The sequence below is a fragment of the Carettochelys insculpta genome, chromosome 5, assembly GCF_033958435.1.
Source record: "Carettochelys insculpta isolate YL-2023 chromosome 5, ASM3395843v1, whole genome shotgun sequence".
NCBI classification, from domain to species: Eukaryota; Metazoa; Chordata; order Testudines; family Carettochelyidae; genus Carettochelys; species Carettochelys insculpta.
In genome coordinates, this window is record NC_134141.1 from 73,144,269 (window position 1) to 73,165,856 (window position 21,588).

Genomic DNA, 21,588 nt, shown 5'->3' on the forward strand with positions numbered 1-21,588 from the left:
ACACGTTGATGAACGTAACTTGTTGGGGAAGAGTCAGCATGGCTTTTGTAAAGGGAAGTCATGCCTCGCCAATCTTAGAATTATTTGAAAGGGTCAACAAGCATGTGGACAAGGGGGATCCTGTGCTTTTCAGAAAGTATTTGACAAGGTCCCTCACCAAAGGCTCTTAAGCAAAGTTAATAGTCATGGGATAAGAGGGAAGGTCCTCTCTTGGATTGGTAACTGGTTAAAAGATCAGAAACAAAGGGTAGGAATAAAGGGTCAGTTTTCAGAATGGAGAGAGGTAAACAGTGGGGTTCCCCAGGGGTCTGTGCTGGGACCAGTCCTGTTCAACATATTTATAAATGATCTGGAAGAAGAGAGAAACAGTGATGTGGCAAAATTTGCAGATGACCCAAAACTACTCCAAATAGTTAGGTCCCAAGCAGACTGTGAAGAGCTACAAAAGATCTTAATAAATTGGGTGATTGGGCAACAAAATGGCAGATGAAACTCTGTGTTGAAAAATGCAAAGTAATGCACTTTGGAAATATAATCCCAACAATACGTATAAAATGACAGGGTCTGACTTAGCTCTTGGACTCGTTGTGGATAGTTCTCTGAAAACATCCACTCAGGGTGCAGTGGCAGTCAAAAGCTAACAAAATGCTGTAATTCATTGAGAGGAATAGATAATAAGATAGAAAATGTCATATTACCTTTATGTAAATCCATGGTATGTCCACATCTGGAATACTGTGTTCAGATGTGGTTGCCCCATCTCAAAAAAGATATATTGGTATTGGAAAAAGTTCAGAAAAGGGAACAAAAATGATTAAGGATATGGAACGTATGACGAGTGATTAATACAGTGGGGACTTCTTAGCTTGGAAAAAAGACAATTAAGGGGGCGATATGATAGAGGTACATAAAATCATGACTGATGTGTAGAAAATAAATAAGGAATTATTTACTCCTTCCCATAACGCAAGAACTAGGGGTCACCAAATAAAATTAATAGGCAGCAGGTTTAAAACAAGCAGTAGGAAATATTTTTTCACACAACGCACAGTTAACCTGTGGAACTCCTTGCCAGAGAATGTTGTGAAGATCAAGACTGTATTAGAATTTAAAAAAAGAACTAGATAAATTCATGGGGGATTTGTCCATCAGTGACTGTTAGCCAGGATGGACATGAATGGTGTCCCTAGCCTCTGTTTGCAGAGTCTGGAAGTGGCCAACAGGGAACTGATCACTTGATTACCAGTTCTGCTCATTCCCTCTGGGACACCTGGCATTGGCCTCTGTTGGAAGACAGGATACTGGGCTTGATGGACCTGTGGTCTGACCCAGTATTATATTCTTATGTTTGAAAGTGGTCAAGGATGAGGTTTTTGGGTGGGTGTGGGGAGAGTGGAGAAAAATGAGCTGTTTAAATAATGGGTAGTGGCAGATGCCTGTGTTACTTGAATCATGTTTCATTGGTGTGCATGCAAGACAAGCCACAAAGATGTTTTCTGTTTTTAGCTATGTTACTTTTAAAACTATCAATGCTCTGTAAGTGCATTACAGTGCTCCTCCCCCATCTCTTGTGTATTCCTGGGATTTCAGATATTTCTTGGCCTGGAGGTTGATGGGGGGTGTGGAAGGGACAGATTAAGTGTGCGTTTGCCATTTGATGGCACCAGGCAGTTAACTATTCCAACTGATATGCTGTGAATCTTGGACTCCAAACCTGAACAAATTTTGCCTTCATCATACTTAAGAATGAGGGTCCAACACAAACTAAGGAAAGTGATATTTGTTACAGTTCACGTATCCAGTATGTAAGGGAAACTTTTTGTCAAATGAGAAGTGAATCAACAAAACACAACGGTTTAGAATCTGAAAAATGGCCAAATGCCAATGTATCTGAACCTATCTTTTGCTCTTGCCCTTGCTCTTGCTCTCACAAGAAGATTGTCCTGAGGGCAGTCAGGTATAACTCTTAAGATGCATTAAGGAGGCAGACATTTGGTGAATTTGGAGTCCAGTGAGCTCAAATGAGGTGCTGAATATTCATATCAGTGCCTCCATTAGCATGTTTGTACTGCTGCATTTGCATGCCCTTTCCAAAAGGGAGGGACAGTATAGATGTGGTTGAAGAGTCATTTTATCAAATTTGGCTTAAAAAAAAAAAAAGCTGCAATGTATGTGAATACAAGACTGTCCTAAATAATGTCAAACCATGCTTTTTGCAACCTCTATATTAAGAACAGTGCACGTACTATGATTTGTAATACTATGCATATTTACTGCAGGATGCTCACAGGCTTCTTAAATACTCTATATCCTCACAATTTGCATGTGTTTGTACCACTGTGTTCCTGACTGGCACTCCTGACCCTTCTCTCTCTTTTGGTGGACCATGCTAGGGGAGTTATCCAATGTTTCAAGATCACATATTGTTTGCTATTTAAATATGAGTTGTTCATTTTTGGGCTTTTAGACATTCACCGTTTATCAGGAAGGTTTTTTTTTTTTTTTTTACTTTGTGGCTCACAATGCTATAAATGCAAAGAAGTTCTTTATAGATCCACATGAGGCACCAGAGCGGCAGGTTGCAGACCCATTTTAGCTAAATAATAGTGCCATCTGGTGGATGTACAACATCTTGCAAAGAGCCCTGGTCAAGTATTTCCCTTTCATTTAGAGGAATAAAGTAGCTTCATAAGACACCCATTAAATTTCCTGGTAGCTATGAGCATACATTTCTTAGTCTATGAAAACATATGAAGGAAATTTTGGAAAAGTTCTGTGTTAGCAGTCTTTTCTTGCATCCCCTGTAACTGGTGATGTTGGAGATACTGCATTTTAAAATAGTCTTGGATAAAATGGAGGTGAACTGACTTTCTCTATCCCTTATTAGTCTGCAGCAATGGATTAGCAAACTCTCAGTCTAGCACCTTTTGTAAAACTTAACTGCAATTTTACAAAAGTAGGTTAAAATTGATGAGGTAAACACTCCCAAGGTGCCAATTTTAACGTTTCCAGGATTTTTACAATATTGTAAAACTGCGTATTGAAACGTTCAGGGAAAGGGCTGTGGTCTTTCTGTACTTCACAACTTTCATTCAGTGTCAGGGCACTATCAAAGCAGGAATTTAGAACAGCATGATTGCAAATAAACAAATGCGGATAGTGTTACTGTATTTGAGATGAAAGTCTTTGAAAACTGCCATTCCTAATGATTTCATCGTGTAGACATTGGAGCTTGATGGTATATTCAGTATAGATGCAACTTTGAAAGACAGAGCACGAGAGCTGGTGCTAGAATGATTTAATTACATTTAACAAGGGTTGGAACCTTTCTTAGCTGGACAATGGGGATGACTGCAGGAAGGGCATGAATTTAGACAATTAACTGTCTGGATGTGGGCACTGGTGTTGAGAATGAGATGAGCAATTTGCTTATTTGTGGTAGTGGAAGGGAAGGCTTCACAAATTTAAGATTAAAATACTGGATATAATAAAATCAATTGGAGTTTTGCTATTCACTTCAATAGGGTGAGGATGTAGGGATAGGAACAAAAGTTATTTTTTCCCCCTCTGTCAACTCTATTTTCTATTCAAAGTTTATATAGTCAGTTAAATTATTTTAATTTTATGGTCACCTTAAATTTCCTGTGTACTCAAAGTTATGTAATTAAACTCAATGTGTCTCTCTCTAACAGGGAGCAGTGATCCATATGTCAAGTTTAAAATTGGAGGAAAAGAAGTTTTTAGAAGTAAAACTATACACAAAAACCTCAATCCTGTGTGGGAGGAAAAAACTTGCATTCTAACTGATCACCTGAGGGAACCATTGTACGTAAAGGTGAGCCATTGATTTATTTTGCTTCTGCAGAAGTTTCACTGAGCAATCCAGATACTGTTCTTTATCTCTTAGAAGAACAATTATGTAATTTGACATGTCACAAAGGGATATGCTCAACTTGCATATTTTTCCAAAATCAAAAAAGTCTTAAAAATTTAAATATATTTTTCATATTGTCATTTCATAAAATAGTGTGCTAGTTCATTAAAACCAAAAAGTGAAACTGTTAAAGACATCTTTCTTATTCACCTGAGAAATGAAAAAAAAAAATCAATTGCAAATAACAAATGTTAATTACAGATAAGAAAATTTTAATTAGGCTTCAAAAGTCTTTCGCGGTTTATCAGTTAAGAAAAAGGGAAAATTAATAGTCTTTTATGGACAATGTTTTTCGTTTGTATTTTATGAGAATACCACTACAAATATTGAATTTAAAAATTATCCTAGTTCTGGCACATTGATAAACTGTTACTTGATGGAGGGTACTTTGAGCCTGATCCTTCAGCTCCCATTATTTATGCTCATAAATTAAAAGCGGGTATTTTTGTTACATTTGTTTTACATTGCTTTACATTGTTTCTCTTACGTGTGAGCTTACTCAGCATCATCTTTGCGTACAGTATGTTTTGCACTGTTGATCACTATAAATAGATATAATATATTATAGCTATAATTAGGTTATATTGATTATTATATAATATAATAGATAAAAATAAAAGACTTTATACTAAGTTGAAGGGAAACTGGGATCTGAGGTACCAGATGTATGTGTGTTGAGATAGTGTCAAAGAACCTCAGGGATGTACCAGAACCCCATTTTGTTAGGTTCGGTACAAGCACAAAACATGAAGTCCCTGCCCCCAAGAAAAGCTTAGTGTTTTCCTGGCAATAGGGTCTTTACATTTGTAAGCCCCTGGAAAAAAGTTCAAGCACAAACTACATCCATCTTTATGTCATATAGGTACATACACAAAGAGAGGAACTGCAGTACTGTACTGCACTGGCACAAACCCAGACCAGTAATACCTAAGATCTTATGGAAATTTAATTCAAAAATAATATTTAGACTCCTCTAATTGATTTGAAACAGCATTGTTTAATCTCATAATTTTGAATTGAGGAGAGTGTATGTTAACTTTGGTTACTCCACCAAAAGAGTTTGAAGTTGAAAATGGTTAAAGTACGTGAACCACTTGACAGATGAGGATGACTCAAAGGCTATCTGGATTCCTGAGAGTTGTCAGCAGAAGTCTGCACCCAAAGATATCTTGCAACAAAACCACTCTTGACAGATTGCAGCCAGACCATAAAAGCAGGTCGTAAGAGTGTTGCACTCTGTCAACAGAGCGTAGCCGGACTGCCCATTTGCTCTATTGGTAAAACGCCACTGGGAAGCACCGTAGATGGTTGTGTGGTATCCCAGAAGACTTTTTTTTGTCAACAGTAGGCCTCCCTGGAATGTCCAGACTGATGTTTTGTTGAAAGATCTGTGACAGTCACTGTTCCTTGTGGCGACTGGTGTATGGCTGTGAACAGAAGTGCTGAGTTCAGTCATCTTACTGTTCACAGAAAGCCCTTGGGAATATGGATGCTCCACAGGTTTTGTTGACAAAACGGCCAGTTTGCTGACTAATCCCTCGACTCTAGAAATAACCAAACCTTCTTTCAATTTGCCTCTGTACTGGCAGCTTCCTTCAATAATGTAATATGTTCTTCTCTAATAAACTCATGCACAAGTAAGAGGCACTATTGAAATTAATTGCAATTTTCCATTAGTACTCCACTACCACTTTTCTTTATCGACTAGAATGAACAGTCAGGTGTAAAAGATGAGGGAAATAATATAAGTATTCTTATAAACTACTGCTTGCTTTGGCTAGTTGTGTGTGTCAGGAACAATGACTGTCTCCCCTAAAATACCAAATTATTACAAAGGCTCAAAGGAACAGTAAAAAAGCATTTTGATCATACACAAAAGGCTGTATTGCTTAACATATTGGTGCATTTGTATTCTGAACAAAATGGCTGATTTTCAAGTACTATATCTCATAGAAAAAGATACACAGCAGCAAAAGTTGATGTTTTAAAACAAGTTTTAATCCTGGTATATGAGTTAATTTACAAATCTGGAAGTTGAATTACTCTTTGAAGATGTGTACAAAATCGGTGGAAAAATGGAGTTGAATGTAGATCAGTATTCAAGAATTTCATTTTTTCCTCTGCCTCTTTAAACTCCTCCTTTGCTTGTATCTTCATTAAACAGCCTATTTTTGTTTTGTTTTTTTAAATATCTATAATATGTTGTGTTCCCCTTGTCCACTTAGGCTTATGATGTTCATATGGATGTGGTTGGTAACTTTTTCATATTTATGTAACGTTGAGATTTAATTTGAAGGTGTATAATTAAGAATAACATTAACAAATCATTACCCAGAGAGTGAGAGTTAGAGATCATGCTGCTTGTTGCATGTCCTTCATGCCATTCTGTATCATCTGGTATAATGTTAGTGTTGTGATATTTCAAAGCCTGATTTAGGCCACCTTCAGTAGCAGTTCTGCTGGCCTTAATGTGAGTTATGTCAGTGTCAACGGATTTGTTATAAAACGGCTTATTCTGCCAATAAAATGGTGATATTGTTCATTTCATGCAGTCCAGATCTAGTAGTTCCTTTTGTGTAAGCAAACTGAACTTTAAATGACCAGCTTCAAATTTTAATTTATTTGCCACCTCAGATAGGCAATAACCTTACAGTAATCCTTCATTAACGAGGTGAAAATCCACCCTGAGAAATGACCACTTAAATATTTCGTTAATTATGTAAGTTGCAAAACAGGTTTGCTTATACTGGAAATACTTTCTTCTCTTGTACATCTTAGGTCTTTGACTATGATTTTGGACTTCAGGATGACTTCATTGGTTCAGCTTTTTTGGATCTTGCTTCACTGGAATTAAACAGGTATGCTGCGGATGTGAAAGTTCATGGAATCAGATATGCACAATCTTCAGGGTATCAAGTAATCTCATACATGTGGTATTGCAAATAGAATTTTCAACTTCAAAGTGGCAGGTCTCTGCCACTTGAGCCAGTAGGAAAAGAACATGGAACCTTAAAGCATTGCTGTAACATCAGTGCTAGTAAAAATACGGAGTTGAATCATTGTAGTACCTACAGACGGGATGGCTGACAGAAGGGGCAGGGCATAGGGCTGTCAGCCCTTTAGTGCTATCTGGACCGCAGTACTGCAGTAGCAGTTCAAAGGGGACTCAAGTTCAGGATACTGTCACTGCCAAAACTTTGAGTCCCTATGCAACTGCTTCCCTTGCCCTACTGCATTAGCAGGCCTGCCTACAGATGGCCTATGCTGCCCTTCTTTTATTTCTGGTTTCCATGATTTTTGGTCTGAGATGAACGTCATCTTATTTTTAAACTGTTTTCTTCTGATTTATTGAAATAAATGGTATAATTCAGATTGAGTTACTTTAGTATGTTCAAGCTGTTTGCAAAGTAGGGAGTGTGACGTTGTCAGGGCCATGATGGGAAAGTTAGGGCCAAAGTTTTAAGCAAGGTCAAACCTGTAGCTGAGAGTAGCAAAGGAATAAATAGTCAAGTTCTAGGCCAGGGTTGGTTCTTTTTTTAAAATCAGAGTGCGAGTCAGGTGTCAGAGTCTGGGTCAGGCCAGGAGGAAAAGCCCAAATGAAGTGGGAGGACGAATGGAATGATAGCAGCAGTTACAAGAGATGTGTGCTGTTGTCAGGACACTTCCTGGAACACTCATTGGGTTTATGTATGGCAGGGAGCTAATCAGCAGCTGCTTTTGAGGCAGGACTTTCCATCGCCTATATCTACAAGTCATGGGTAGTGGGGCATGAGCTGGTTACAGCAGCTGCTGAGTGGTGGTATGGAGGTGTCCACAGCCTGACAGCTCTGAAGATCCAGGTCTGAGAGATACTGGCTCGTAAGCAGGTGTATTCAGAGGTCCATCCTAAGGAGAAGTAAACTGAAACTTCTTACAGTAGTTTCATATAAAATATAGATTCTGTTCAACCTGATGCCAATATCATGACCTTTCTGAAGCACATGAAATGCAAAATGAATATTTGTCTTTTGGTCTGCTAGACAAACGGATATCACCTTGACTCTGAAGGATCCTCACTACCCTGACCATGATCTGGGAAGTATACTATTATCAGTTCTGCTGACTCCCAAAGAAGAACACAGGGAAGGGGTAAGGTTAAAACTTTCAGTAAATAAATATTAACTTGCTTTCACTTAAAGGGTATAGACCATGTGTTCCTTCCATGGTCAAATGATTAGTAGCATGAGAAGAGAAGACTGCAGTCTTGAAATGAATTTGTTCTTTGTTATAAGAAAACACTATTGATCAGTGCCTGATGCATTTGAGCACAAATAGCCTACTTCAGTTTAGATTCTCTTGTAAAAGTAGTGAGGGATCTAGGTCGAATGTAAATATACAACAGTGTCAATCAAGGCTCAGGTGAATATTAGCACAGATTGCACCTCTCTGGTCTAACATGATTAGGACCTGACTGGTCCTGAACAAGAGAATTTGCCAAACCAGGGAAGTTCCCTCCCACCAGTCCTAAAGCCTTGACCCTGTGGACTCAGGGGCTACTGCAGCTACTTACTCCCACGTGGCTGCCATTGTGGGGCTTTGGCTTTGACCCAGCCATGAGCTCCCTGGGGCTGCTCTGGGGCTCAGTGCTGTCACTGGCTCTGGCTGGCCCTCCCACCATTATCACAGGCTGTCTGGTCTGATGGACCATAGATGTTGCAGGGCCAGTGTGTGCCAGTTTTAAGAGGTGCAACCTGTAATTAATATAGAAGTATACTGATGAACCATTTCCTTGTTAAAAATTTTAGATCTAGTGCTGCAGTGCCTAATAGTTCAGATTCCAGTGTTGGAGTGAAGAGGGAAATATAGCATAGTAAGAATTTCTGCTTCTTGGCCTTTAACTGTAGAAACCGTGAATATTTTTGATGCCTTAAGATACCATGAATGAAATTACCTCTTTTCTGCATATTCTATAATTTACTCTTCCATGGTGCCATGAAAGCCAAAGGCACAGCATAAAGATGATGTTCAAGAATAAGGATATGTAGATTAGGAGAAAAATAAAAATAAACACATTAATGAACTTAAGCAAGTGTTTTTGGCAAGAATGAATTTTCGTTGTCAGACTTTTGCCATGTAATGAATTGCTCAAAGAAATAATCAGTGAAATCTTCCACATACTGTACCTGATTGGCAGCTTCACAAACTAGTCCTCTTTGTTCTAAGCCAATGTCTATAGGGAGAGACTACTTTATGTAGTAATAGTACAGAACATGGATGCAGCGGTAGATGATATAAAGATGATGAAGTTAAATAATGGAGAATTAACATGTTTGTTTTGTCAAATTTTATTCATGGGCATATTTGTTTTCATTTTCCTTGATGACAAATGTGTCACTTTCCAGTCTAAGGATAACACTTCATACAATCAGGGAGGATACAGCAATAGCATCAGAATGGGCTCTTTAAAACTCTACAAATTGTTGATGTTGTGTGCATTTTGGCTGTTAGATGCGGAAAAGTGAGGTTTCTGACAGGATTTGCTAATTTTATACTTTGGGAGCTCTCTTTATTACCTCCAATGTCATTCTGTTTGATCTGTGTAAAATTTCTGAAAGTGTATGTCCTATTGAGTTTCAAGTCTAAGACACTTAGGTAATTTAGAAAACATTATCCTCTGGTTTCTCCGAGTATTCTCAGAGTGGAAATTCAGCTTTTAGCTTTGATCCTGTCTCCTGTTGAGTTTTGAGTTGGAAGTGCTACAAGCCAGTTTACATTAGAAATGTAACAGATTACCCTTTGAACAATGACTGTAAAGTAACATGCATTCTCTTCCTATAATGCACATTTTGGTCCCACAGGGGGAGTAATCTGTTCTAATCTCATGAACGATTTATGTATTCAAATTAATGGGAACTCTTATTCTAGTCCCCTAGGATTTCACACAGAAAGCAGAGAGAACCCCTTCTGGAAAGCATAACCAGCCCTTCGAGTTGTTATATAATGAGTTTTAAGGCCCTCAGTATGATCCTGGTAAACCCTTCCCACTGCATTTTCCATTCTTCCCCCGCCCCCAGTGGGCCACACGGGCTGAGAGGCTTGCTGGCACCTGGACAAGATTTGTGCAGGGGGTCAGAGGTGCAAGGGGCAGGGCATGTGTTGTGGTCGTCACCCTCTCTCTCCCCTCCAGCTGTCCGGAGCATGGCACGCAGCACTTCTGTGGCTATTTAAAGGAACTGGGGCTCTGGCTGCCATCAATCCTTCAGTGGTAGCAGTAGGGACTGGGAGCCCTTTTGAATTGCTAGGTCCCAGAGCAGTTGCCCTTTTTGCACTTGCCCTATCAATGGGCCTGGGACTGTGTAAGAACATAAGTATGTGGTGTAGTACAGGGGGCTTGGGACAGAGGGGGTTGGGGTGGAGGAGTCAGGGTTGGGGGATGTGAGAAAGGGCTTGGGGCAGAGGGTTCAGGATGTGAAGGAGCAGGAGTCAGGTTTGGAGAGTATGAGGAGGGGCCCAAGACAGGGAGCTGGGTGTGCATGGAGAGGTGCAGGAATTAGGGCTCAGGATAGGGATTTAGGATGTGTAGGGAAAATGAGAGGAGCGGGGCAAGGATACCATTTAGGCAGGGTGTAGGCTGAAGCTTTCCTTGATTCTTACCAATGTGCCTTGCTCGTCTCCTTGCTATTATGGAGCAAGAGGACAGCAAGTGTCACTCACTTATTTTATAGGGAGATACACATCATAGAGCTGGAAGGGACCTCAGGAAGTCAGAGTCCAGTCCTCTATCCTCTTGGCAGGACCAAGCACCATCCCTTTTTAATCTATTTGCCCCAGATTCCTAAATGACCCCCTCAAGGATTGAATGCTCAACCCTGGGTTTAGCAGGCTAATGCTCAAACCATGAGCTATCCCTGCCCCCTCCCTGCACCAGCAAGGAGCAAGATGGATGATGTGTGCTTTCCTCACTCCCTGACAGTGGCAGAAAGTGAATAGCAAGCAACAAGCAGTGCTGCAGCCAAGGAGGAGGAGGGGCTTTGGGGCTGGGGCACCCCCAGATCAGTGTGGAGTGCACCCCCAGCCAGCTTCTTACACCTGCTTGCTGCTCAGTGTGGCAGCCCTCAGGGGAGCCTGTCTGGGAGCATGCCGTGCTGCCTCCTGTAGATAGCCTCAGACACCTCTTACCAGAGCAGTGCACCAGGCACACCACCTTACTTTCACCTGTGCCTTGAATCCTGGCTTAGAAATCTGGATATTGCTTTTTTGTAAGGAAAAGATCTGCTTTAGAAAGTGAGACTCTACATATATTTTTAAACACCATAATCAAGCATAGGCACACACATTGTGGTGTAAACACTCTTCAGGAAGAAGAATCATCCACTATACTGTGAAATCTAAATATGCTGACATGTACCTCATAACAGCATGTCTTCATTCCTTCTCAACATGATGGGATAGAAACTGAATCTGAAACTGGACAGGAGTACCTAGGCTGGCTGGCTGACTGACTAGCAGCCTCTTCCAGTTTCAATGGGCACAATGGTGGCAAGTGTAAGATGATGATAGGTTAGATCTTCAACAACATTTACCTTGCATATCTAATTTTTAGCAAGAGGAACAATTTTATTCTTTCATTCAAACTGTGATTGTCTGAGACTTCCCATTCTGAAGAGGGTCTGAGACTTGTATTCTACTTTATAATCTGAGGATGGAATTTCTTAATAAAAAATCAACATGCCAAGTTGTGCGTATTGGAGTCTACCGAAGTTACATTAAGGCTGTTTCTATGTATGCCACCTCCTGGCAGAGGTGCTGTTTTGTAACGAGGCAGTTCAAAGCAGGCTAATGGGGTGCTAACATACATATTCAGCACCTCATTAGCATAATGGCAGCCATGCAAATTTCAAAGTGTAGACTTTGAATTGCAGATTGACAGTGTAGATGGGGGCAGCTTTGAAATAAGCGCCCCGCTTTGACATTTCCTTACTCCCATCTAGTTCTGTGAGAGTAAGGGAATGTTGAAGTGGGGCACTTAATTCGAAGCTCCCCCCCATCTACACTGTCAATCTGCAATTTGAAGTCTACACTTCAAAATTCGCATGGCTGCCGTTGTGCTAATGAGGTGCTGAATATGCATGTTAGCACCTCATTAGCCTGTTTTGAACTGCCTCGTTACCCTGACAACTCCAATGGGAGGTGGCACATGTAGAAGCAGCCTAAAAGAGTTTACCATGAGGGGAAAAAGGACCTATCAACTTAACACTGAGTTGGTTCATAAGAGTGCATCAATTACATTAAATCTTGAATCTTTAAGTATCTTATGTTCAATTCCCAAATCATTTACTTATTCAATTTGTATTTGTCCACAGATGTGTTTAAACTTCTAATTCCAATTAAACCGATTATTTTAAGGTGTTCTTAAAAGGAAGGGTAGTTTTCAGGGAATGTAATATAGATGAGATTGTAGGGACATTAAGTGTTCGAGGTACAAGGCAGAAAACTTCATTTAGTTACGCCTATGCAACTTCATTTGCAAGATGTGCTTCTTATAAAATAATTATTCAAACACACATGCTCCAGTGTAAATAAGAGCGGATGGTTGGTAGTGTTTAAGTAATTAATACTCTGCCATCTGTATTGGTACAGTATATTTATTAAAGTGTACTTCGGAATGTAATTGAAGTATTTGGAGCATCTCCAAACAGGGTTTTAATAGCTATAAGTAATGGAGTTAAAAGTATTATGTTTAGAATGTCCAAAGTTCAGACCTCCTTTGGTCCCTGGGGTAGGTATCCCTGTGGCACTGACCTGAAGAGTAGTATGCTAAGTATTTTACACCAGCAGTTGACAGTGGAGATGAGTTCTGATACTCATGCCTCTTTCATGGAGTCTGTTCCTCCTGAACAAACATTGCTGGTAATTTATGAACCACAATAATTTTTGATGCATTTGTGATGCAGATTAATAAGCCTGGAAGGATCTTTCGCTCCTGAAACATGACAACTCGGAGTATCTTACACTGCAGTTAATTATTCAGCTGCTATCAGAAATAAGGCTTCATATCTTAACTTTGGATGGGCTAATGAGCAATATAACAGAGTATTGGAGGGAGCCACATCCTTTTGTCCCATCTGTAAAACATTGAGATATTCAGTTTCTGTGTTGTAGGAACCAAATTGTTGTTTTTGAGGTTTGGAATTAGTCCCACAGATGGTGAAAATATTTTTGGGTATGTTGTGTATTTTTATCTATGCTAATGATACCAAATACTGAATACTGGAAAAACCCCAATATTGATTGAAGAATAGATGGTGTTTGATTTTTTTTTTTAGCATGACCAGCCTTATCTGGTACTCAAACGATGGGTGAGTCACACAGTCTTGCACATACTTGCTCTTCTTTCTGATTTATCTGCCTGAAAGAAATTCTGATGGATTGTAATGTCCAAAATGCTGACTGGTGGCTAGACCAATCTTCCCCTCTGCAGATGGTTTATCCAGTTTGCTCACATGAGAACATGTCACTTGCTAAAATACAGAACATCCATGAATGTATATTCAGTACTGGGAAAAGAAAGATGATGTATTTTGTATAAAGTTATGCTAAATATTCTAAGTTTCCATTTTAGGGGAAAGAGAATAACTTAAAGGAAATTCAGTATAGTATTGACTTAAGCACATTCGCAATACATTATGTTGTAGTATTGTCTTGGGAAATGTATGTAAGAATTTCACAAATAATTCTTACAGGTGGGTTTTTGGACAGTAAATCCACCCAGGTAACTGAAAATAAGTGGTGTTGTGCTCAAGTATCACTGGCTTATTCTAAGCTACTGCTGAAATCTAAGCTAAAAATAAATTTTGTCTTGTGAATTATAAGAATGATAGCATGAATTTAGAATCGGATACCTACTTTGATCCATGAATCAAACACCCAATCAATTACATAAGAATTCTATTAAATTCGTCTGTAGTCATTCATGCTAACTTTGAAGTCTGGTTTAAAATCTGACTTTCCCCAAAAATTTGACCAATATGTTGTACAAAGCTATAGAGAATATGTAGTAGTTCAGCCTATTTTAATACAAATTTCATGAATGGAAACTGTGGTTCAATAGTTAGTACAGTTTTAACTATAAAGGCAATTTTTGAGTTACTTTGCAGAAATGGATCCTAAGTACACATTCATTGCAATAGCACTTATTCCAGTAATTTCAGATAAAAATATCCACATGGGTGAGACATTTTACACTATTAATTGATGCATATAAACATCTGATCAGAAAAAAATATCCTGAAATTAGCTTTCAAATTGAGTCGTGTCAATAAAGCTTTTGTTTTTAACTCACTGTATTTGTTTAATAAATATTTGTTTTGTAAAATGTGATTATAAAGCATGGCATATGTGTGATTTGAAAACTGCATGCATCCTGACTTAAAAAATGTGTTGATGTTTCTCCTGTAAACTTGTGTCCTGTGTCATGGTCATTTGCAGTATTGTGCATGGATGGGATTTTTCAGCTCTTTCTCTAGCAGAGTTCAATACACAGATTTCATCAATGGAGGACATACAAAGTAATTTTAAGTTCATTTGAGCTGCCTGTTCCCTTTTATAGTTTCTAAAACTATAAACTTCTTGGCTTACATTAGATTAAAATGAAAAATTCTGGAACGTACGATGGTTACAAAGATAATATTGATGAATGCAAATTAAAATCTATTATCTCAAACGAAGATGAATAAACTTAAGTTGTTTTCATTTAAAGCTGCTTCTACACTTGCCCCCTCTGTCAGAGGGGCATGATAATGAGTCAGTCTGAAGCAGGCTAATGAGGCCCTGACATACATAATGAGCACCTCATTAGCATAATAGCAGCCGCTCAGATTTCAAAGTGCAACATTCAAAGTGAAGACTGACAATGGAGATGGGGGCAGCTTCGAAATAAATTCCCTACTTCAATGTTCCTTTACTCCCAAGTAATTTTGTTGTTTCTTCACTACCAGTCTGCATTTCGAAGCCTGCACTTTGAAATTTGCATAGCCACCATTATGCTAATTAGGCACCGAATATGCACATCGTTGCCTCATTACCCTTCTTCGAACTGCCTCATTATCATGCCATGTCCAACTGGAGGGGGCAAATGTAGAAGCAGCCTTAGGAAAAGATATACCCATTGTTAAAATGCTGCTGATTAGTTTGTCCCTTTTGAATTCTATTTGACTCTGTGTGTCTACACTAGTTCCCAGCATCGATGGGAGCATGGTAAGTAGGGTGTCAGGAGATAGCTTAATGAAGCTCTGCATATGCACTGCAGCACTTCATTAGTAATTTCCTGACACCTTACTGACCATGCTCCCTTTGAAGTTGAGAGCTTGTGTAGACACAGCCTCTGTAATATTTATGTACCTGCCTAAGTGGTGGTAATACAACAGAAAAAAAGAGAATGAATGAATGGAATGCTTTCAAATGATCCCATTTCCTGCAGCTCATCTATCAGTTTGTTTTGTGCTATGCATTGATTTTTATTGACTTCTAAGGAAAATTGATCAGATAGTGGTTTGTAAATTTAGACTTGTACTGTAATGGCCTGTGTTCATATTGATAAGTTTAGACATACAATCATGCATTTTCGTAGATAGAATTCAAAATAAAATTTTCAAATTAAATACCACTGGATTTCTGTCTGATTTAGATTTGGGGCTCAGTTCCACTCCTCGTTCAGGACCTGATCCAAAACACACTGTATTCAGTGGGTGACAGTGCGATACTGTGAATAGGATTCAGTAAATTGGAGCTAGTCTTGGCTCTGCAATTGACTCAAGTTGGTCTACACTAGGCAAGTATGTCACATGCAGATACGCAGTTCTAGCTATGGCAAGTGAGTAGCTAGAATGGACTTATTTGCAATCTACTTGCCTGGCCATCTTCACAGAGAGAGAGGTTGACAGGAGACACTCTCCTGTTGACCTCTATTACTCCTTGCGATATGAAGGAGTAAAGGGATGAACTACTGATTTTGCACATCCTTAAGAGGTACATGAAATCAAATTCAGGAGAATTGACCCTGACCGAGTCAGTCTTCAACATAGTCTCGACGTACCCTCAGTGTGACGTCAGTCCAGTTGCTTGACTTCTTTATACCTGTTTTCCCTATTTGTAAAAATAAGGTTAATGATAGCTACCCAACTTTGTTAAGCTTTTTGCCTTCTGGATGAAAAATACCTGCTAAGATTTGAGTATTGAATTTGGCCCTTTAGGTTTAAACTATCCTTAATGTAAATAGATACATATGGGTTAACCATCTTTCTTCCAATATTCCAGTTTAAGCAAGGTTTTCTTTTTGTTATGGCAAAGTCTCCTCACTATTTGAAGATTCAGTGACACACATGATGGATGGACAGAATTTCAGTGGAACTTAGTAACATTTGTATATGCTAAATGAAAATTTACACTGCTAAAATTAATAACTTTTTTATTAACACGAGGTGCTTATGAATGCAACTTGATTGCATTAATGCACTTTTAGGAAGGTTTCTGAGACTGCAACGTGTTCTGTAGCTCAAGGAAAGAGCTTGGTTTGGCAGTTGGAACTCAGCTAAATTGTCGCCCTGCATCTTGACCAGTAGCATCTATCCTGTCAGTGATTTAGAATTTCTGTCCATGTTAGTTCCCACCACAGAAATTATAGCAAATGCTTCCTGGCAATGCTAAATTTAGACAAATTATTCAACTAATTTCACGTGGACCTTTGTCTTTAAAAATGAATCAGAATAAATATAATTTTGTAAGATGAATCCCTGAAAGTGTCGTGAGCCAGAAGGAATAAGATACTGGAGCCCTTCAATATTTTTAGCACTTTTAAAATGCAGCATCCTGGCTCAGGCCCTCCGAGAGGGGGACATAACACTGTTGTCCTGGGATCCGGTTATTCAAAAGGGCCCAAGGCTCTGAGCTGTTACCACCACTGCAGGAGCAGTAGCAGCTGCAGCCCTGGGCCCTCTAGATAATTGCTGAAGTGCCAGATGGTTTTGGTGGCTGCTGTAGGAAAATGGGTGGAGGTCAGCGCTGGTGCAGCACACTATGTGTTCTGCGGGGTTGGCTCTGCCCCTTCTGACCAAGACTCTGCTCTTTCTGGGAGCGCAGAGCAGCCCTCTGCACCTTGCTCAGGAGCCCAGCAAGTTGATCAGCCTCCCTGCCCTGGCTAGATTGTTAATACTGTATAAAACTAAAAAGAGGCACAGTATCTGAATGAAGAAAAGTAACAGAGACAGCTGTGCTAGTCTATACACTATCAAAACAAAAAAGCAGTCAAGTAGCACTTTAAAGACTAACAAGTAGCACTAACAGTGCTGCTTGACTGTTTGTTTGTTTTTTTGGGTTTGAATGAAGAAAATGTGTTTTTATTTAATTTCTTATCAGCAGAAAATAATACCCAGAAAAATTTCATTGGCCAAAGTTTCTTGAACAGTCAAGGAGTGGTTGGTGCAAGTCTGGAGATTGGCTGAGAACATCTTCACGTAGCTTTTGTGCTCACTTGATCTGAGGATTAACAGGCAATAGCTTGGACTATGGGTCAAGAAATATCCAACTATAGGCTGTTCTGTCTTACATCCTCTTCCACCAGTGGCTAGGGATCAGTCAGATACATGGGAGCCCCAGTCACACACTTTTTTACCTATCAAAACAAAAAGCAGTCAGTAGCACTTTAAAGACTAGCAAAATAGTTTATTAGGTGAGCTTTCGTGGGACAGACTCAGCTCACCTAATAAACTATTTTGCTAGTCTTTAAAGTGCTACTTGACTGCTTTTTGTTATGATAGTGTATGGACTAGCATGGCTTCCTCTGTTACTTTTTTACCTGACCATCTTCCCAGCACAACTAGCTAGAAGGAGGGTGCTATTAAGTGCATCTTTGGCTGTATCTGTTGTGCAAAGAAGCTAGAGTACACTAAAGTATTGGAACAGGTGTTCTTAAAACAATCAAACTTAATAGTCAAGTGATGAGTGAAAATTAGCCATTGCTTTTAAAATAATGCTGTTTTTCATTGCTTTGTCCACTTCCACACTTTTTTTATTTTAGGCTTTCTTCATGTTCATTACCTTAATTTCTCCAAAAATATTAAGAACCAAATCCATTTGAAGAGTGTGCTTGAGTGATGGTTCGAGTTCCTTTGATTTCAGTCTTGGGTAGTTGTCTTTGGAAAACGTCTCATCACTATAAAAGCTGTGGTTACTGTGGATTGTCCCTTTGGAAGACAGTTGGTCTCCTTTTTCCTGCATGTGTCAGAGTAAAAGGTAATTAAAATGCTTTATTTCATTTACAGACCATGCTAATGAGGAAGAGTTGGAAAAGATCCAGTAAGGTAATTTCTAGCATATGGTTGTTAGCCTTATTTCTTAGAAGAACAATGCTTCATACTAAATCTATCCCTTAGCATTGCTGCAAACCGTGACATGGGTTTTATTTTCCATGAAGTCGTATGTTCATATAATTTTTGGGGACAGCTGAGTCCAACTGTTTGTCAGCACTGGTGATGAAAAATAATGAATATATAAAATGCTGAGCTCCTTAGATGGAAGATGCAAATTAATTTTAGTATTTCCCTGCGATTTCCATCGTGTGCGCGGAAATTTGAATTGGCATTCTGAAGTGACAGTGGAGTATTGTGGAGATGATGAAACACATTGGTTTGTGTAAATGGAAATTTTACTTCTGATGTTGTAGTAACTTCATTACAGTGGAGTTTCTCTGTTTGAAAATATGCATTTGACAATGGACAGTTGGCAGCCTTGGTAGTCCAAAATACTTATACCATATTTAACAATTCTCTAAAATGTCTGTCTTGTATGCTTTGTTTTTTATCACTTTCATATTAGTCTCTTAACAGCAAATTGTATAACAGTTGCAGCTCTAATTAATAGGCATATAAAAAGTTTGATACATACAGAACATAGTAATTTAAATACTGTGTTCATTTATCTGTAATTTACTGGAGTTCATACCCATACATATGTTCCTACTGCAAACATGGTAGTGATAGCTGGGTGCTAATTTCCATATCCACGTGATAAACTGCATTTATTGTGCATCTTAGGCCATTTCTTTTGCACTGTGCCCGTTAATCCATCTTCAGCAGTACTATTTCTACAATTCCAAACCCCAGATCATCCTCAGCACCCCTGACTTTTTAATTAAAAAAGCAATTGGTACTAAAAGTGTGTGTTTCTTCACAAATAGAATTCTTCTAAAAAATTTAAGTTATCTTTGGTGTAGGACCGGTCAATGTTAAGTGAACTATCAATGACCAGTTTAAGGAATGTCTGGAAATAGTTAACTTTGTGGGCTGGAAATTTCCCACTCTACAGCCTCTTCAGTATGACACAGTACTTTTTTGTGGACTGAGGAGCTTGAGATGAACCTTAAAGTGGCTATGTGATTTATTAGAAAATCTATTACCAATAACTGCTTGGAGTATAGAAAATGTATTAAGTAAACTTTTTTTTAAACTTTCCAAATTTTTTACACCTGCACCTATAGAAAGGGAATGGGGCTTTACAGATTGTAGGGTATGTGTTGCTTTTATGAACTCTCTGAAATTATGGTGTCCGATACAGTTGCTATGGGACACTGTGGTGTGGTGGTTCCGGCGCTGAAGCCACATGCAGCTCCTCCTAGAGCCACATGCGCGGGCTGCCTGCTTGCACACATGCCCCATCCCAGTGGGAGTCCCCTTGGCCCTAAGATGTGCCGGTGTCCAGGGTAGCTCCCACAACCACAAATCCCTCCCCTTGCCCCAGTGGCTCCCAAGCCACTCATGTGGCCCTGGCAGCGGCTTGAGCCACTGTGGTGGCTCCAGTGGTAGCACCACCTGCTCCTCCAGCCCCGGTGGCAGTAGCTCTAGTGAGTCACTGGCATTTACAGTAGGAGGGCTTGAGGGTTCCTGCCTCTGGGGGAGGGTGAATGTTAATTTGTGGAGGGGAGGGAGGGTGGGGGAGCCTGGGTGGGTGGGGGGTGGCGCTGTGGTGAATATAGACAGATATTTCCATTTCCATTGCACACCATTATCCCAAAATAGCTACTCCGCATCTTTGAAATGTGCCTGTTGTTATTTCTAACTACTTTTCAAAATAACAAGCACACTATTTCAGCATCCTTATACTCCTTGTTGCAGGAGGAGTAGGGGATGCTTTGAAATAGCCCATTGTTTCAACAGCACCAAATGCTGAAATAGCCTATTTTGAAATAAATTCGTATTGCTTATCTTATTTTAACTTTAGGATGCTGTTTAGATACAGCCTGAAAGTCATTTGCCTATGCAGTGATATCTACTGTACTAACTTCTAAAGTTTTCAGGATAGAACACAGTGGTACAAACTATTCATATAATTAGAACTTTAATGAACAAAGAAAAACTTGAATTGGTTTGTTATGAAAATGTGAGTGGAAAAAGATTAATTCCAAGACCCCCTCCCCTCCTTCTGTGCAGCACAGATTTTAGTGATATCCAGATGGAAGGTGATGTCTGAGACCATTATTAAAATGTTGGAAGACTGTCACTGAGTAAAATTATACCAAATGAGAGAATTTTTAGACTTTTTGTACTGCTATTAAGTTCAATGCTGTCTGAAAACAGTTAAAATATCTGTAGTATTGATCCTGAAGTAAGTTATAATCACACAGGCAATGGCTACACTTGCCTCCAACGTTGAAGGGGGCATGGTAATCAGGGCCATGGGAGATTACTAATAAAGTGCTGCAGTGAATACGCAGCACTTCATTAGGCTAATTTTCCGTCATGGCAACTTTGAAGTGCGAAACTTCAAAATGACCACGTGTTTAGCCATGGGCACTTCAAAGTACCCATACTACTTTGAAGCCCTGAAGAGTAAAGGGGCTACACACATGCCGGCACGTTGAAGTTTGGCACTTCAAAGTTGCCTCAGGGTAAAATCAGCCTAATGAAGTGCTGCAGTGAATACGCAGCACTTTGTTAGTAATCTCCCTTGGCCCTGATTATCATGCCCCCTTCAAAGTTGAGGGGCAAGTGTAGACACAGCCAGAGCAATGTGCAGCATTTTTTTACATCCAGTACTGTTTAAACCTCTCTAGTCTGGAACCCTGAGGACCTGACCAGTGCCAAACAAGAGAATTTGCTGGGTGACAAGAGGTCAGTACCATCTAGCAGCATTACCAGCACTTCCACGGCTTTTACTAGGCTCTTGAAAGACATTTAGGGTAAATTACTGCTAAATAACAGATCAGAACACTGAGAGCCAGGACTGGTGGCTATAAACTCACTTTATGGGATGACAGGAAACTTGGCCACACCCATAGATGGTTATTTGGCTAACTAAGATTATTGCAGATTACATAGGTTACTGAATAAGAGAATGCCATACTGGAGAAGTTCAACCTGTATATCTTTTTTGTACCTGATGATGGCATTCCCATACTCGGTATTTCCCAGGTCTTGACTTCCATTGGTAAGATTTCTTTTTCTGGCCCACACTGCAAAAACAGGTTTTTCTCAGATGAAATCTTGCTTCTGGTACTCGCATAATGTGAGATGGGGTTTTTGTTAATACTGGAATCAAAAGGGTAAATAGTAAGCTGCTGGCTGCTATAACAATAAATGAAATGCAGTATTGATTTATATGCCCTCCAGAGCAAATGTCTTACC

At 39.5% G+C, this 21,588-nt stretch overlaps 1 protein-coding gene across 2 annotated transcripts in view; it reads left to right on the forward strand.

Annotated features, from left to right (window-relative positions):
* MCTP1 (multiple C2 and transmembrane domain containing 1) overlaps positions 1–21,588 on the forward strand; it is a 362,568-nt gene that overhangs the window by 149,961 nt on the left and 191,019 nt on the right. Inside the window, exons 3-6 of one of the 2 annotated variants that reach the window (XM_074994208.1) lie at positions 3,693–3,835; positions 6,713–6,792; positions 7,954–8,062; positions 18,232–18,270. In XM_074994208.1, coding sequence (XP_074850309.1) covers positions 3,693–3,835; positions 6,713–6,792; positions 7,954–8,062; positions 18,232–18,270 — 371 coding nt within the window. The remainder of the gene's footprint in view (positions 1–3,692; positions 3,836–6,712; positions 6,793–7,953; positions 8,063–18,231; positions 18,271–21,588) is intronic. The other variant, XM_074994209.1, reaches the window with a different exon arrangement.